The sequence below is a fragment of the Populus euphratica genome, unplaced genomic scaffold (assembly GCF_000495115.2).
Source record: "Populus euphratica unplaced genomic scaffold, PopEup_1.0 scaffold1025.1, whole genome shotgun sequence".
Taxonomy (NCBI): domain Eukaryota; kingdom Viridiplantae; phylum Streptophyta; class Magnoliopsida; order Malpighiales; family Salicaceae; genus Populus; species Populus euphratica.
In genome coordinates, this window is record NW_011500883.1 from 3,452 (window position 1) to 22,063 (window position 18,612).

The 18,612-nt window shown below is 33.3% G+C and overlaps 1 protein-coding gene and 1 long non-coding RNA gene across 3 annotated transcripts; one reads left to right on the forward strand and one right to left on the reverse strand.

The window, feature by feature from the left end:
• Positions 1-1,061: 1,061 nt before the first annotated feature.
• On the forward strand, positions 1,062-17,276 carry LOC105116702 (serine/threonine-protein kinase minibrain-like). Of its 2 annotated transcripts, XM_011014154.1 has the most exons (19): positions 1,062-1,545; positions 1,655-1,855; positions 7,619-7,818; positions 8,853-9,006; positions 9,100-9,209; positions 9,361-9,430; positions 9,517-9,599; positions 9,689-9,767; positions 9,853-9,893; positions 10,012-10,134; positions 12,004-12,154; positions 12,357-12,471; positions 12,571-12,653; positions 12,751-12,825; positions 13,381-13,455; positions 13,657-14,468; positions 15,657-15,809; positions 16,205-16,491; positions 16,575-17,276. In XM_011014154.1, the coding sequence occupies exons 2-19, from the start codon at positions 1,709-1,711 to the stop codon at positions 16,643-16,645; spliced, it is 2,829 nt and encodes a 942-aa protein (XP_011012456.1). In that variant the 5' UTR covers positions 1,062-1,545; positions 1,655-1,708; the 3' UTR covers positions 16,646-17,276. The 2 variants fall into 2 exon arrangements, with proteins under 2 accessions (XP_011012456.1, XP_011012455.1); XM_011014153.1 differs by having other exon boundaries at positions 1,062-1,855.
• On the reverse strand, positions 2,188-4,449 carry LOC105116701 (uncharacterized). The gene is made up of 2 exons (XR_840575.1): positions 2,714-4,449; positions 2,188-2,682 (listed from the first exon to the last, which is right to left on the reverse strand). It is a non-coding gene; the product is annotated as an uncharacterized LOC105116701 (long non-coding RNA).
• Positions 17,277-18,612: the final 1,336 nt, after the last annotated feature.

Here is an 18,612-nt window from a genome sequence, read left to right on the forward strand (position 1 = left end):
TTTTCATTTTGTCTTACAATTTAAAAAGATATTTGTACGTAACACAACGATCTAAATTTTAGATGAAGAAATTATATTTTGTTGAATAAATTATTTTTTTTATTCATGTATAATTTTTTTTGAATAAATTGTTTTTATTAAAAAATATTTTAAAAATAAAAAACAATGAAAGTTAAAATAAAGGTTCATAAAAATTTTAATTAGTAGAAAAAATGCATATCTTCAATTTAAATTCTATTGCTTTATTAATATATTTTTTAATTAAAAATATTATTTTTTAAATTTTAAAATAAAAAAGTTTTTTTTAAAGGATTAAAGTGCTATATAAAGAACCTGACACTAGGCTTAATAAAAAAAAGTTAGGATTTTTAATTTTTTTAATATGAATTTAAAAAATAAACCATAATAAATGACAAATTATTCACATTGCAACTATTTAAGGTCTCAAGCAATAAATATGGTTGAAAGTTAGATCTTAAAAATATTTTTTAATATTTTTATATAAAAACATTAAAGAAATACTTTAAAAATTTCTTTAAACTTATTTCAATTTTAAAATTTTTATTAAAAAATTAAAATATTTAAATTTAAGTTGATTAAATTTTTTTGGATTATAATATATTTTTCTGATAACATGAAAGTTTAAATAACTCTCAGCTAACTAAAATAAATTTATTAATACTAAAATCAGTTTTTTTATAATCATAATATTATTAACGGATTACTTTTCTCTCATGTCTTTTGGTGATATTTTTTTTTATTTCTTGAAATTCAAAAAATAAATTGTGAAATATTGAAATTTATGGTCTAAATGTAAAAAAATAAAATTATATATATATATAAAAAGACTTTCTAGATGAAAATGAAGTTTTTCCTAAAAAAATGTAAAATGCTTCGTTGTTTTTTCTTATTCGTCTTCTTTTAATTATTTTTTATACTATATATTAAAATATTAATTTATTAAATTAATTCCTATTTTTTTTTTAAAAAAGGTCCATTGAAATTTTTGGCAATAAAGATGAAAGTGAATACAATGCTTGCGGACCTTTGACTCCACAAAACAAACAAAAATCTTTTTCTTAGAAAAGCAAAAAAGGAAATCTCTCATCATCTTTGGCAACAAAACCATTTTTGCTATTACACTGTAAAAACAAACAAACGAACAAAGAATCTCTCTCTCTCTGTCTCTCTATGTATACTCTGTCTATCAGCCCAATCCTGCCTCCATTCATCCATTGATCTTTTTAGTTCTTATTATTACATAATTAAAAAAAATATATAAAACACTAACTTATCTTCTTCATATTTATTTTTGCCTCCTTTTCGTATTCTACACTATTTCTCTTTGTTTTTTCTTTTCTTTTTTCAATCTTTGCATGGTCTTCATCTACATATTTTTTAAGAATCCATAGTGATAATATCAATAGTCTCTAGAAATCTTTTTCGTGAATTCTTGATCTCTTCAATGGATCAAGTAACGACGCAATCTTTTGATTCTTGACTCTCTTTTGAGTGAATGAGAGATAATGGGATTAGAATCTGCTGGTAGTTTCTTGAACTTCTCAAACAAACCTCAATTTGATTCTCAAATTTGATGGTTTGATTGCTGATCATCAATCTAATTCTGGGTTCTTTTTTTTGTTCCGGTATGAAGAAATTGGGTATAGAAGTTTGATTACTGGGAATTTTAGTTATTGTTGTGTAGTCAATGGATGGGGTCAGTCCGAATGAGGCCCAGGAATTGAATGGGCCATCGGTTCCATGGCGGCCGAGGCAGCTGGCATTTGGACAATACAGGCAGGAGAGTGAACCTGCCAACAAGGGACAAACTTTGCGTGTTGTCGTAAGAAGTCCTGTAAGTCTTCTATTCGTTTGCTTTTGTCTTTCTGGTTTGTGTTGATGATTGGATTCATTTTGTTGTTGCTTTATGTGGGTTTTAGTTTGCATGTTGAATTATGAGCATTTTAGGTTTGATGGAAGTAAAAAATTTAGGTTTTGTATAGAGTGAGTGATAGCTCGGTACATTAGTGTACATGTATTAAATTGAGATGTATCTAACTGCCTTCGTTTTTGCATTTGAAATTATAAAATAAAAACAGAATCTTGTGAAGGTGTGATGGCAGCTGTGCATGGAATCTGTTTGTGTTGTCCATGAGATTATTAATTAAAAGGCAGATGCTTGTTTTGCTAATTTATGGAAAAAATGAATAAGAAAGAAAGCTCTATGTAGAACTACAAGAATATCTTCCTTAGAATGCTTATGGTCAGAAGGGTGTAGGCTTTTTGAGGTCTTGATATCATGTGATATTCCTGAAATACGTAAAACATTATTCTGATGTCCGTATTAGTATTCTCCATTTCAAAGAATAACATAATAATATAATCTCCAAAGAAGAGTTATGATAAAGACAATGTTCTTGACCTGAAACTGCTAAAGCTTGCAAGTTGCAAGCCTCTCTGGATTAATGATGGAAAGTGTATGCTGGGGATTGATAGTTACAATGTGAGCTTAGAGGATCCTTATCCTGCCTTTTGAGGGGAATCCTTTCTATTTTCTTTGTCTAGGACACTTATTGTTGAAGCAGTCCTTTGTGAAATTTGCTAGTGTTACCAAATTGTAGTATCCCTTGCAACACTTTTAATTTTAACCATGTAAAACTGTATGATCATGTCAATATTTCTCTGTTCTTAGCTCTTGTGATGACAGGGAGACTCTGATCCACCCTTATTTTTTTAGAAAGAATGCGGAAGATTGACCATGATGATTAAAGATGGAGCCAAGGGTTATGCCTTTGAGTTGTTATATTGGAATTCTTGGATTCTAGTTGACATGTCTCATACTTGCTAATATTTCTACGATACTAATGTTGAGCAACTTAGATTTCCACGCTTCATTACCTGGTCAATCTTAAGTTGTATTTAGGTTAAATAAAAGAGAGGTGAAAATACTGATTTATTATTACAAGGATTGCAATGCATGCTCCTTTAAAGTGGCTTATTTGGGTTAAAACATATGATAACTGACCACTCACAACTTTCTACAAATGTCAAGAAGCACTATCCTGTACTCCTAATTGCTTTAGTGCAAAAGCCATACACAAAGTGGATTTATTAGGAAAATTCAATATCTTCCCATTGACTTTGTTTGTCATCCCATGATTTCCTTTGTGCTCATCAACTACTTGCAAGTTTTTCTTAGAGAGTTTTTTTCTGTGTTTAGCCTAAAAGTATGAGTGGATTGCAAAATTTTAATTCTGAAAAATATGTGATGGCAGGAAACTGTACTGAACACCTGGTGGTGTACTAATTGCTCTTTGATGGACATTGTTTATTGTGCCTTTTCAGCTAGATGTCTAATTATAGAGAATTAGTCCTTTTCAGATGTGTATACGAGTCATCTTGCTCTCTTAAAAGTAAAAAATAAAAAATAAAAAATCCGTGAATGTAGACACCAGAAGGGTAGAGTTACCACCATTTGGTTATTAGAAAAGGATGGGAATACAAGCTATTACTGTGCTACTGATAAATTATTAAATGAAATCTAAGAAATGAGACTCCCTGTAGGCCAGTGATGTAGTCTTAACGCAAAAAGTCAAAAAGAAAAGAAAAGAGCATCCACTGGGAGGAGCAAGATTCTTCTACCTTGAATGCTCTGTTCTTTCATTACATATGGAAAACACTAAAGATTCCCAGTGCTTTATAGTCTCAAATAATAGTGTAAACCTCTCCCAAAATTTTAACTCCTTGTCCTGCACTAATTATGACCAAGACAAATCCACAACTTCATTAATGTTATGAACTCCTTTTCCACGCTAGTAAATGATTGATTAGATTCGGCAACTGTTTTGAACAAAAAAATTAACTGAAACCTCTGTCATTTGAAGATTATCCATAGTTAAAATCATACCCCAAGCTGCCTCCCTATACAAAAGAAGAAAGCTAGGAGGGTGTAGCTCCCTCTTGGAGTCCCTTCCACTTTACACCTATGCTTTCATAGAGCCTTGATAAGAGATTTAATTGGGAACACTATTTTTTTCATTAGGTTATTGATTAGCGGCATTATCATTCCCAAATTCAGAGTTCAACTCTCTCACTATCCAATCTATCAACATTGAAACTGAAAAGCATTTTATCTAGGAAAAACTAAATGAGAGTACATAGGTATTCCCTCTGTAAAGTTAAAAAGCAAAATAGCTAACATATTTACCAAGGGACGTAGTGGTAAAAGCTTTCATTTTGTAGATTGCTTGCAAGGCAGGTATTGGAATAGATTGCTTATATAGTGATGCTTAAGGGCTTTGGGGGAACCTTTAGTCTTATCAGTTTGAGTGTGTTTAGTTGCTCCTTATGTTTAGTTAATTGTTTGGATGCAATGATAGTAGGGAATAGTGTTTGGATAAGGGTATTATGCACTAGATTTTGGTGGTGAGCTTTTCTTTCTGTCTTTTGTTTTTGACCTCATTTTTTTATGTTCTTCTTTCTTCTCTTGCAGTTTTTTTTTTTTCATTTTCTTTTTTGCTATTATTCTCACACTCATTTTTATTTTATTTACTACAATGAATTAAACCTTGGAAACTAGAAATTGTGTGAATATTGCATATTTTTGGGATTTTGGAATTTTAAGAAGTTGATTTAAAATAGGATTTAAAAATGGGATATGACATCTCTGACGCCTATCTTGCAAGCAATATATAGAACAAAGGCTTTTAGTATTACACCTGATTGGTAAAGATATTGGCTGTTTTATTTTTTACTCTATAAGTGGAACACATATTGACGCAACTTACAACGAAGATAAAACTAGGATTCTCAAGCTCTAAGGTTATAGACCAAATTGTAGAGAAATCTAGAGAAAATCCTCTGTTTTTTTTTTTTTTGAATTTGAATAATAATCTTTTTTTCTTCATAAAAAAAACTAGATATCCTTATTTGTATTTGTACTAAAATCATTTATAGGAAAGGATTCCAATTAAAACTTTCATAACTAATAGAATCCATTGAGCATTAGGATTTCTAAATAGTAAAATATTAATTAAATTAAAAGTCCTAAACTAAGTAGGAAACAAATAATTAAAATCCAAAATTAACTTGAAAAATAATTAAAACAAGAAAATTTTAACTTCAGGCCTTATATAAGATGCTTTCGGGTTTTTTTGCGGACTTCTTTTCAGGCTTGGCCTTGTCAATCTGCTCCATAAACTCCTCTGATAATTGTTCTGTCACATATTGTACCCTTATCTAGATTTTCCTTGATCAAAAGGCATATCAATTTCAAAATGTTCTGTTCTATTGAAATGAATTGAATTATACACAACGTTGATAGAGCTTTACTATCACAAAACAAAGATAAAAATAGGGCCATCATTTTGATTTCTTATCAATAGCCATGTTTCATAACATGTTTATTTTAGGTATGAGTGTCCGAACAATCTTGACTTCGAAGAAACTTGAAAATTTGGAGATTTTGGTCTCAAGAGTTCAGAGGAACTGATCCTCCAGCAAAAAAATACAATATAGTTCTTTTCTGCATCAAAACCATGAGAAGAACTCCTAACATATATCTAAGTTCTTATAATCTTCCAAATACTGGTTGCATGCAAATTCCTTAGTTTCCATAGTTATCCACACCTGTGATCCTCTTTATATCCAACACCAATTATCATTGCTGATCCTATTTCACTTCACAATGAACTTCAACTATTTACGTAGCAGTAATTTGTTAAAATCCTGATTTAATTCCTAAACTGCTGGTTTCATAAAAAGGAAAAAAAAGAAGCTAAACTGCCCACTTAATCCTATTAAAACCCTTGTTTCATAACACTCTCCTTGAAGTTGGAGTACCTACCCTAGAAGCTTGAAAATTGTAAGGATTTCGGTCTCAAAAGTTAAGAGGAGCTGACATCAATTATCTTTGTGGATACTATTTTCTTCACAATGAACTCACAACTGTTTATCTAGCAGGACTTTTGTTGAACTCCTTATTTAATCCCTAAAATGCTGGTTTCATAAAAATGAAAATAATAATTATAATAATAAAGCACAAAAAACAATAAATCCTGAACTGCTTACTATGAAAGGGTGTTTGCCACAATCCACTATTAGAAGTTCATGATCAAATCCCTATTTGTCTTTATAAGAACCTTCTTTTTGGATCTCATGAGGTCTATGCACAATAGAGCAAGGGAACAACGATATAATTGAAGAAAGAGCACTATTAATAAGAACTGGTTTATCCTTTTCCATGTGTGACACTTAAAATATGTAACTATATTGTATGGATGGCTACTAAAGGGCACAGTGCCTACCTACCCTAGAAGCTTGAAAATTGTAAGGATTTCGGTCTCAAAAGTTAAGAGGAGCTGACATCAATTATCTTTGTGGATACAATTTTCTTCACAATGAACTCACAACTGTTTATCTAGCAGGACTTTTGTTGAACTCCTTATTTAATCCCTAAAATGCTGGTTTCATAAAAATGAAAATAATAATTATAATAATAAAGCACAAAAAACAATAAATCCTGAACTGCTTACTATGAAAGGGTGTTTGCCACAATCCACTATTAGAAGTTCATGATCAAATCCCTATTTGTCTTTATAAGAACCTTCTTTTTGGATCTCATGAGGTCTATGCACAATAGAGCAAGGGAACAACGATATAATTGAAGAAAGAGCACTATTAATAAGAACTGGTTTATCCTTTTCCATGTGTGACACTTAAAATATGTAACTATATTGTATGGATGGCTACTAAAGGGCACAGTGCCTACCTACCCTAGAAGCTTGAAAATTGTAAGGATTTCGGTCTCAAAAGTTAAGAGGAGCTGACATCAATTATCTTTGTGGATACTATTTTCTTCACAATGAACTCACAACTGTTTATCTAGCAGGACTTTTGTTGAACTCCTTATTTAATCCCTAAAATGCTGGTTTCATAAAAATGAAAATAATAATTATAATAATAAAGCACAAAAAACAATAAATCCTGAACTGCTTACTATGAAAGGGTGTTTGCCACAATCCACTATTAGAAGTTCATGATCAAATCCCTATTTGTCTTTATAAGAACCTTCTTTTTGGATCTCATGAGGTCTATGCACAATAGAGCAAGGGAACAACGATATAATTGAAGAAAGAGCACTATTAATAAGAACTGGTTTATCCTTTTCCATGTGTGACACTTAAAATATGTAACTAAATTGTATGGATGGCTACTAAAGGGTACAGTGCCAAATTAAACCAGAGAACTTTAAGAGTAAGCCTCCAAATTTACTGCCCTTGGAAGGATAACATATAATAGTGTATTTGGGATCTCATGAACTTGTCTGATATTAGTCAGACATCATATTAGCATCTGAAGTGCCTGTGTGATCTGGTTAAGGACATTATTTTCGGTTAACATTGGCTATATGGATGCATGTTATGATGCTGCTGCTGTCTTATCTCTCACCTTTTTACTAATGATCTTCTTTCAAGATTCTCTTTGAACTGCCATTTTATTTTCTAGCATGGCTAAGTGAGCATCATCATTATTTTATTAACTAAATTTTATTTTGAGAAGGGTACTTGGACATTATTTGAGGCATCTTTGTGCTGACTGTAAGCTTTTACTGGTGCAGTTGGTTGCCAGACTAACCAAAGACATAGTCAAAACGTATCAAACATGCAATCCACAATTCAAATATTCAGAAGAATTAAATCCAAAACGATATTTGACCAGCCCATCAGCTGGAGTCCTCAATGATGGCCGTGATAATGTGAACTCGGATCTTATTCTGACTGTGAACTTTGCTTTGATCAATTTAGACACACAGAGAAGGTTTGATTATGTCTGTTGTTTTTATTCATCTGCATTTATTTTTCTGGAACTCATTTTTCTTTTTTGTACTTGATTTTGAACAGAAAAAGCTATGCATTATGTTTTGAGTGAATTGGTGTTTGGTAAAAAATAATGCTCACAAAGTCCCTTATTGCCTTGAATCCTTGACTAACACACGTCTTTTGCTAAATACTCCTCTGTTCGATATCTTTGTAAAAATAAACAGCTTTTATTCCATTTCCACTGAGTTGGGATCCTGATTAAACAAATTCTAGTTTCAATTCCAGCTAGTTGTTCCAATGAATCATTCTCTGCAATTATTAGATTCAAAGAGTACAATGTGTTCATGTATTTAGCGCCCTCCCCTCTCTGTGAATGCTCTGATTATTATTTTTTCAAAATTTTAGGTGATTTTGTGCATCCATATTTGTGTACAACGAAACTGTTTTTTCTTTGAAGTTTCACCAAAAAAAAAGAAGAATTTTCTTTTCTTTTATACCAGCTAGAGGAATCAGAATCCTAATAATAAAAATCCTGGCAGTTGAATTAAATTATTCTGATCGAGAGACCTTTCAGAGGACAGAATATCTGAGGTACATTGGACTGTTATATTTTCAGTTTTTTTCTCCCACTACAACATTACTTCTCTGAATCATTGTGAACCTTGTGCATTTCATGTTAGATTGACACCCACAAAATAACAAGTTTGAGTTAGCAAAATCCAATTCAGAAAAGAAAGAACAAAGGAAAGAAAGATGCAGTTTGATGGAAATTCTGAAATCTAAATGGATTCTAGACAATCCAAAGAAAGCACCAAATTTAACACATTCATTAAATCCTTAGGTTTATCTTCTTCCAATATGAATGAAATACTCCAGTCTTTGAAATATGATAGAATATTTACTTTCACTGTGTGTTTTCTTTCCTTCTTTTGAAGTTCCATTCAGTAGGTGACAAGAACAATAGCCCACAAATTTTGATTGCATGATAGTAAATATGATATCCATGACTCGTTTATCACATCATATCTGCAGATACATAGTCAAAGATGTTCTTGGTCATGGGACCTTTGGGCAGGTTGCTAAATGCTGGGTTGCAGAAACTAACAGTTTTGTTGCTCTGAAGATAATAAAAAATCAACCAGCTTACTATCAGCAAGCTCTGGTTGAAGTATCTATCTTGACAACGGTAATTAAAAAGCTCTTCAACTCTTTGTGGCACACCCTTGCTGTGATATCAGTATTGACATTTCTCTGTTTACACAACGGTTTCCTATCCCAGTTAAACAAGAAGTATGATCCTGATGATAAGCATCACATTGTTCGTATTTATGATTACTTTGTATACCAGCGGCACTTATGCATCTGTTTTGAACTTCTTGACACAAATCTGTAAGTTAATGGCTACTTACATTTAGTGTGCAGTATCATTTGTTGGAAAAATTGCTTTTTCTCTGACCTACCTTTCTGTGAATCCTTGGTCATGTGAATTTATTGTTTTATTTCTTTTTAGCAGCATATACTTGACTTTTAAAGTTTTCAGGTATGAGCTTATCAAGATAAATCAATTTAGGGGGTTATCATTGAGCATTGTCCAATTGTTCTCTAAGCAGGTATGAGAACTTTAAAATTGTTGTCATGTTGCATTATATCTGAGTTTATTTTGTTCTTATTTCTTGCTTAATGTGTTTATAAAAAGATTTTATGTGGATTGGCTCTATTAAAAGATGCTGGGATAATCCATTGTGATCTGAAGCCAGAAAACATTCTTCTGTGCACAAGGTAAATTATTATTCACAATTTGTTTTGTTTCAAACCTGTATCAAGTTTTGTTTCTATTCAAATGAAGTTTTTTCTATCTTGAGAAACAGGGTGAAACCAACAGGGATTAAAATAATTGACTTTGGATCAGCATGCATGGAAGATCGCACTGTTTACTCCTACATTCAGGTTATCTTTATGTCTAGTCCATGTTTTCATTTTTTTTCTATCAACTTGTAAAGTACTTATGATGGCATTTCTGTTTGGTCCGCAGAGCCGTTACTATAGATCTCCTGAAGTTCTTCTAGGTTATCAGTATCCTTTTTGAGAAATTATAGCTTCATGAATTTTTTTATTATATTTTATCATTTGCATATGCTCATGCTTCATCCTAGAATCATGGGGTTTTTGCTGGGACCTTAATGCATTCTAGATATTCTACAGCTATTGACATGTGGTCCTTCGGGTGCATAGTTGCAGAACTGTTTCTAGGATTGCCACTTTTTCCTGGTGCTTCAGAATTTGATCTCTTGAGGAGAATGATTGAAATACTCGGGTAAGTCTGGTCTCTATCAGCAATTGGACCTGAAATATATTTGCAAGTTTATCAAGCATGCTGTTTAAGAATATGGATTTGATGTCCTTTCTGTTTTGTTTGTGTTTTCTTAAGATACAAAACAGCCATTAAACTATAACAATAACAAGATTATGATAGGTCCACTGGAGAAATAACAGTATACGTGCATAATAACAAATAAAATAAATCATATTTCTTCATGCTGTAAGGGACCTTTGATTGGTGCAATTGTACCCTTACAACCAGAAGGGTGCATGTTTGGCTCTTGATAACAGCCACTTCGTGGAAATTGGTTAAATCATATTTCTTCATGCTGTAAGGGACCTTTGATTGTTGCAATGGTACCCTTACAACCAGAAGGGTGCATGTTTGGCTCTTGATAACAGCCACTTCATGCAAATTGAAGGGTAGGCTTCGGGCTATCTTAAGGATCTCCTTGTGGGATGAATAATTGGCCGACCTAAGTTTGATCAAACTCTCAACTCCTTTTTAGTGGGACCATATGTGGGTTGTTATCAACCTTTTTTCATCTTATGTTTTTAGTAGGTACGAGTTGTACTCTTTCCTGTGTGTGCACCAATCTTTTGGTTTTGTGGTTGTTATCAGCATGTGAAATGCTTTGCTGGACCAATCTCTATAGACAATATTGTTTCAGAATGGCATATAATGGTATATTTGTTGGACATGATCAGTTGAATTAATTTTAAGGCTTAGTGCAAGAAGTCAGTGCAGTAACTTTCAAAATATAATTAGCTAGCTCTTCAGTGGCACAGGCAGAATAGATTTACTACCACAAGGCAAAAATAGAATGGAACTCGTAGAAAAACCCAAATAAAATTTCAACTATACAGCATAGAGGATTTGGGGGGCCTGAATATCTGCATCTCTATGTACTTCCACTAGGATCATAAAAATGAAACTTGAAATTCCATGAATTTCTCAATGATTCAGCTTATAAGAGGGTCTAAGAAACCTTGAACAATTTACATCCATTCCTTGTGAAGACACTGGCCCTCATGTGAGCCGCCTCCTCCACTCAGAAGCAGTGCCTCTAAAAAATACATCCTAGCTATCTTTTTTGTTATTGTAGTTCAATCTGCATTCTAAGAATCCTTCCAAAAAAAAAAAAAAAAAGAGAACGAAAAAAAAAAGGATATCAGTTATTTAAGGCTTGTTTTGGACATTTTTTTCATTCTTGAGCCAGCTTACCTGTTTGTTCCAGTGCCATGTGCCTTGGATGGCTGATATATTGGTTTGCTAAGCCCTTTTTATTTTTTAATTTGGCTGCTTCTGCTATTAGTTATTGTTTTAAAGTTTTTAGTGGAACCCTTTCATGTGTCCTTTGAGAGCTCCTTGAATTCATTTATCAGAGTTGAATTTATGATTTGCAATTTGATTAAACTGACCTTTATGAGAGTTTAACATATAGTCATATCTGTAAGTATGATAAACAACCCCTGAGCAAGTTAACTAGTGGGCTCATGCAATTACTATAGGTCCATTTTTATCAACTCAGTCAAAATTGACATGTGCGTGGGTACATTATTTCGAAAAAGCGTACTTCCACATCTATGTTTTGTACTTGCTTTTCAAAGTTATGATTCATCTTAAACTAATTCATGAAAGTTCAAAAGCATGCATTGGGGGTGGGGTGGGGTGGGATGGGGTGAGGAGGTTTGCTTCCTATGTGATTGGGAATTGATCTATTTTGTGTGTGATTTGTTAATGCTTGGAAGAGCACTGGATCTAGTAGGGTGGTATTTTATGCTTCAATTTGTTGTTTATTAATTGTTTTCACTATTGTTTTGAAGAATAGCTTATTGCTGGTTGAAATGATGTATGTTGTAGAGGACAACCCCCTGATTATGTTCTAAAAGCGGCAAAGAATGCAAGAAAATTCTTCAAGTGCATTGGGAGTGTTCATAATTTAGAGAATGGCGAAGTTTCCTTAGGAGGAAGAAGTGCATACCAAGCATTAAAAGTGGAAGAATATGAATCTGTAAGTGTTCTTTTGTATATTTGGAGTTGGAAAATCAATTAATAGAAGAAAAAGTAAAGAGCTTCATAAGTGAACAGGATTCTATTTAATTCTTTCCCGAAGTTCTAATATCAAATATCAATGGACAAGGGTTTTTTTCTTCTCTATTGCTCCCTGCATTTTATTATCTTCCTCATTATGAAGATTTCATTGTTCTTTCCAGATAGAGCTGAAAAAACCATCGATTGGGAAGGAGTATTTCCATCATATGAACCTTGAGGCAATTGTTACAAACTATCCTTACAGAAAGAATTTGACTGAGGAAGATATTAAGAAAGGTTATTCTTATATCCCAAAAATCTAGTTATAACAAATTCGGAAAATATGTTGCTATCATTTCTAGAAGCTGCTGATTGTTGTTGTTTACCTCATGATAGAAAGTCAAATTCGATTAGCTTTGATTGATTTCTTGAGGGGACTTGTTGAGTTCGATCCTGCAAAACGATGGTCCCCTTTTCAGGTAATTTGACTTTTTCCTAGTTTTGAGCAATTTCTGTCAAAAATTACTTATAAATTTTTACTTTTAGATAATGGATTTACTACTCATTTATGTGCAGGCATCAAAACACCCTTTTGTAACTGGGGAACCTTTCATGTGCCCATTCAAGCCTCCTCCAGAGACCCCTCGTATAGTAAGTATGAGCTTATTAAATTGGCATGCCAAGCTTTAATCCGGGGTCATACTGCTTGATTGTGATCTTCCTTAAAAAGATTATCTTCTAATACAGGGATGGCCGTGCGAAGGAGTTTTCAAAATCTATATTCGATTTCAGCTTATCATTCTTCTGGATTAGTTGTATAACTAATTTACAGTGTCCATTTATTGCCTGGTTTTACCCCATCCAGTTCCTATAATTGGAACATACTTTTACTTATAGCTCTTTTGTGTTTCTGTTTTATAAATAATTATGAAGTTCAAGAGAACTATCTCCCTGTTTTAAGTAGTTGGTTCCTGTTCACAAACATCTCATGTAATGAGCCTGGAAATTACTTTACACAGCAGGAAGAAGAAATATTACTGCATAAAAATGTGTATTTTATTGCCCGCATGTGTGTCCATATTGCCTTAGATTGAACATATGTAATTAAAGCATGATATGTCGGACCAATATGTTCTTTTGGAGTTGAGGCACATTTAATGAGTGTTTTTCGTTTTAAATTATACTTGTATCTCTCTGTTGTTGTAGCCTGTTGCCCAAAATATTAAGGTAGACCATCACCCAGGTGGAGGGCATTGGTTTGCTGCTGGTCTCTCTCCTAATGTAAGCTCATTTTCCTTTTTGGATTTTCCCTTATTTTTAAACTAGTAACGGTTGAACACATTCCTCCACAACTCCTTCAAGATAACATTAAAAAAGAAAGAAAGAAAGAAAGAAAGAGGATACCTTACCTCCGGAAAAAATGGGTAGTAGGAAGAGAATTGGAAAAAATTATGACCATCAATTTTGGTATTTTTTATGAAGAATCCTGGAAGGACCAGAGTTTCCTTGCATAATAGCCCTCATTTCCAGGCAGTTCCATATGGTCATGGTGCTAGTTATGGTAGTGTTGGAAGCCATGGTAGCTATAATGATGGTATTGGCCTTGGAAGCAGCTATGGAAGCTATGGAGATAGCAGTAATATGTTTGCATATTATTCACCAGTTGCTCCATCTGGCATGAACATGCATCCACAGGCTGGTCTGTCAATGCTTGGAAATAGTCCAGATGCAAGATGGAGGTTTATGCAATATTCACATGGAAATGGTCTTGGTATGAGTCCATCTGCAGGAAATTTTGCACCACTTCCCCTTGGAACCAGTCCTTCACAGTTTACTCCACCAAGCTCCTACAGTCAAGCTTCAGCTGGTTCTCCTGGACATTATGGTCCAACTTCCCCTGCAAGAAGCTGCAGTCATGGATCACCTTTAGGAAAAATGGCTGCAGTCACACAATTCAATAGAAGAAAACGTTGGGGGTATTCTGGAAGTTCTCAATCTCAGGAGTGTACATCTTTGTCAAATTGGCAAGGACAATCATCTGATGGTGCTTGCTCTAACCAAGCTGAGGGAAATCCTCCAGTACCTGGTAGTTCACCCGCACATTGGCAGTCAAGCTGGATGCAGCAACAAGGAGGCAGTGGAAGTACAGCATGTCCCTCAGCCATTCAGAGCATTCCAGGCCCGTTTAAGCCTGTTGCTAATATGAAATGCCCTCAAAGTGCAGGGCCTATTCATGATAAGCCCGAGACTAACCTTTCATTGCCAGATCCAGGGGATTGGGATCCTAATTACAGGTAACAAATGACAATTCTTTATATTGTTAATTTATATCATATTTTCTTTTAGATTACATTGATACCTTGCATTTTTCCTTCACATATATTTGCAAACAAATTTAACTTTTGAAGGAACAGATTTTGATGACTCTATCGAACTTAGCATAAAAAAAAGTAGCTGATCCATCCAATGATTATGATTTTTTCTTTTTTCTTTTTGAAAAGAGAGTTTATTGAGTTAAAATGATAAATAAGAACTTGTATGTGTTGACATGTTTTAAAAGTTCAATCAGTATCATGTGAAGCAAGATGTGACTATGATTTCTGCTGTTGGTTTTATGAGATAGTCACACTACATAAGCTGAGATGAAAACAAAATTTGTGGTTCTCCCTTTCCTTTTCTTTTAACATAATTACTGTTAGCTAGAAGTCTTCTCATTAAATGGAACCTTGGGGTTTACTTAAGCTGTTAACCTTAGATAGCTAATAGTAGCAGTTCGCCCTTGGAATTTTTATTAGCCCCATGCAGCAAACCGCCTCGGTTATTCTTTTTTTTTTTTTTGGCTATTGGTGTCTGATTGTCTGTGTTTGGATTAGGTCACATATTTGACTTCATCCTCTTCTGATAGGCTTATTCTCATCCACATTTCAGAATTAGACTCGTTTAAGAGTAAGCCAGTGCTGATTTTTTTAGCTGTCTTTTCCTTCATTATGTGATTATATTTTGCTTAATTTGAGGTTTGAATGGTATGAAGCTGAAAGCATATTGACTTATTATTTGTTTTCATAATCAGTTGTTGACGTTTCAATAAATACCTTGCTTACAATTTGTTTTGACAGTACACTTGGCTTTTGTTGTGTCTATCACTGTAATTGTTGCAAAAAAGATTTTGGGTAAAATGTGCTGTTAAAGACTAAACATTATAAAAAAAAAGATGAAGAAATAAAACATGTCTAAATTACAATATGCTGATATAAAATTTACATATGAAAAGTTGAGGGTTATTTTGTATTTTGTCAAGTAATAAGATATTTAGAAAGCATAAAAAATTGTCAGATAGTAGTTGTTTTTGCAAATTTTACTTTCATTGGCTGCTTCTCTTTTCTAAATATGGATTGGGTAGCAATTTAAAATAGTATCTACTTGTATTTTATACCATGTGCTTGCTTAATCTTTTAGTATGGCACCTGTTATTCATACTCCAGCGATGAACTTCTTCTGCAAGAGGATGGTTCAGCTACGAGTTTCTTAAGCTCTGAGTTTAGCAGTAGCATGCATCTTGGTTCTGGTGATCCAATGGTAGGTGTTGGAAGATCCAACCATGCTTCAAATGCGAGCTCAAGTGCATTGAACCAAAGGTATGATTTGTGTTGGTAAAAAGCACAAACTTTCTCCCAAATCACATGGCTGCCTGAATTTTATTACCAACTTCAAGTCATGATTAGTTAACTATTGTGCAATTGGTGGCACCTAGCATGAATAAAATATGTTGCAAATAAATGTGCAACAAGAACTTTCACGATTCAGGTGAACCAATTCAAATATCAAAACTGTCAATTGACCGAGTGTTTCTGTGAAACTTCATTGATTAACATAGATTATGGGAATGTTGAAATTGTTGCTTCATGTTTTCTGTCTTTTATTTTTCATTTTTTCTTTTAGTTTTTCAAGGAGGGATTAGTGGGTATTATTTTTTAATTTTAAATATTTTCTTATTCTTGATTCTTTTGTGGTTGTATTATGATTATGCCAGACAAAATGGGCCTATTCATGCATTTTCACATGTTGACATGGGCAGCCCTACTTCAGCTCATGATTTTCATGCTGGATATGGCCGTTCAATTTCAAAGCCTTCTTATTTTACACCTCATGTCTCACAAAATTCTCCAAGCCGTTTAGGACAGCTGTTCAGTCATGGAAGGCTTGCTGTTCGGGGTAGTGAATGGAATCCTATTATGGTCCAGCCCCCCTCTTCCAGCTTCAGTTCAGGGGGGCAACGTTCTCCAGGAAGCAGTTCATTGAGCAACAGCATGCCATGGGGTACTTCCTGACTGTTTTGCTTACCTCTTTGCTAGAGCTGCATTAATTTAAATGTGTTAACTGTTATTGGAAATCTTTTGTAGGGCGTAGGGTCAATTTCAATAGCATTCCATCGCCATCCCGAGGAAGAAAAGATCTTGGAAGGATTGCCTAGTTCTGTATCATCTAAAATCTCCCTGCGATGGTTTTGTCATGGAGTGCTGGAAGAAAGTTGTGTGCAATAGGTCACATGCTTAGTGGGCTGTTGCTTTGAAAACCCTCATCCGAGACATGCTCATTCATTGTGCTTGCATAAAATATGATTGATGATTGTGGTTTTTTCTACTCTGATCATTAGACATGCAATCTTTATTTTTCTTGGTTCCAACAATTCCGTGGCCATGATACACGCCCCCTATCTCAGGCTTTCAAACTTACGTGTTTTACTTGTGATTGCATTTTATGCATGTGAAGGATTAAACTTATCATTGAAGTTCAACTTCAGCTTCTAGGCAGAATTCAGCTGGGAGTCTGACGTCAAGTGTGTGACTGGAGTATTGCATAGGTCACATAGTTGCCTCTTTAATTTTCTTGTTCCAATTGTAAATTGAGTTTCATTTACTTGAATTGTTGTAGGCTGTAATATGAAGTTGGTGGTTTGTCATTTTTTTTCTTATCCCACCTTTTTATTTATTTATTGTATTTTATGATTTCCAGCTCACTGGCGGTAAACAGTTTGCCATTGTTGGTGTATATTGGATTTTTAATATAAGATGATGCTCAGGCTTTGTTTTACTTGACCAAAACTCGATGTAATTTCTAGGAATTCACTTTCTATCCCAAAGAGAATGTATTTTTTTTTTTTTTTAAAAAAAAATAGCAAGTACAAGTTTCTTATTGGGCTTGTAGTGGCACGGAGAGTAAATTGACTGTAACCTATTATCTTGATCTCTAGTGATTGTGATGTAATACTCTTTCTGACATTAGCTCCGCACGGGTGATCTATGTTTCTGGGGCATTGCTGGTTTTTTTTTTTTATTTAATCGTGGATATTTGTACTAGTTTATATATCTTGATTAATTTTTTAAAATTTTAGGGTTAATAACTGGAAAAGTTTTAATATATTAACTTATGATATTTGAGCTAATAATTTTTATAAAACAAATTTAAAATTTAACCATTTGACCGGTACATTTTACTTTTTAGGGTTGGATGTGCTGTTCTGTAAATGATCAAGGCGTGCATGTGCTTCTTTGATTTGCCAGTTTGACTCGCTAGTTGGAGTTGGAGGAGGGTGTTAATTTGAATTTTAAATTGAATTTGATTGTTGAAAAATGGCCGAAAACAAATTAAGAGGGGAGATTTTATTTTATGATATTGATGTTAAAAATGATATTTCAAAAATACTTTAATAACACAACAGATCTCTCTCTTCTTCTTCTTCATTGTTTTCAACGTGTCTCATTCCTTCTCCTTTTCTAACTCTCGTTTCTTTCTAAAACGTCTCCATCCACATTGATATTCCACTGCAAGCAGAAATTTTGATGGCACGCAAGAGGGAATCCATCTCTCTCTAAAATGTGTGGTTGCGAGCAACAGATATCTGATTTCAACCTCAACATGCCTCTCGATGACTCATCTTGCAGGTAAGGTAATCTTTACGGTAAAATATGTAGATGAAACACAACAAAGGGGAAAAAAGAGAAGAGAGAAATGACAGGGAATCTAGTTAGCTATATGTTTTAACTTGTCATTAAATTAATTTTGAAATCTTTTTATCTTATGTATATGGTAAGTTAATCCTACTACTCCATAAAAAAAAATCATATTTTTTTTTACTCAACTATCCTAGTACTTTTTTAACTTTTTCAAAAACTATTCTTGTTGAGAAGGCAAAAATAAATGGTTTAGCGGTAAAATAATTAAGTTTATTAATTCAATTTATTTCTATATTTATTTTAAGAAGTATAGTTGAATTTAATTCTATAACTTAAATATTTTATTTCAAATATAAAAATTATCAATTGAATATAAATCACGTATGAATTGGCTTGCAAAAAACTATTTGTTTGTACAAGTAACATTCCAACCTTTTTAGAATCCTGTACGTGTCTTTTGATTTTTTGAAGAAAAAAAATGATA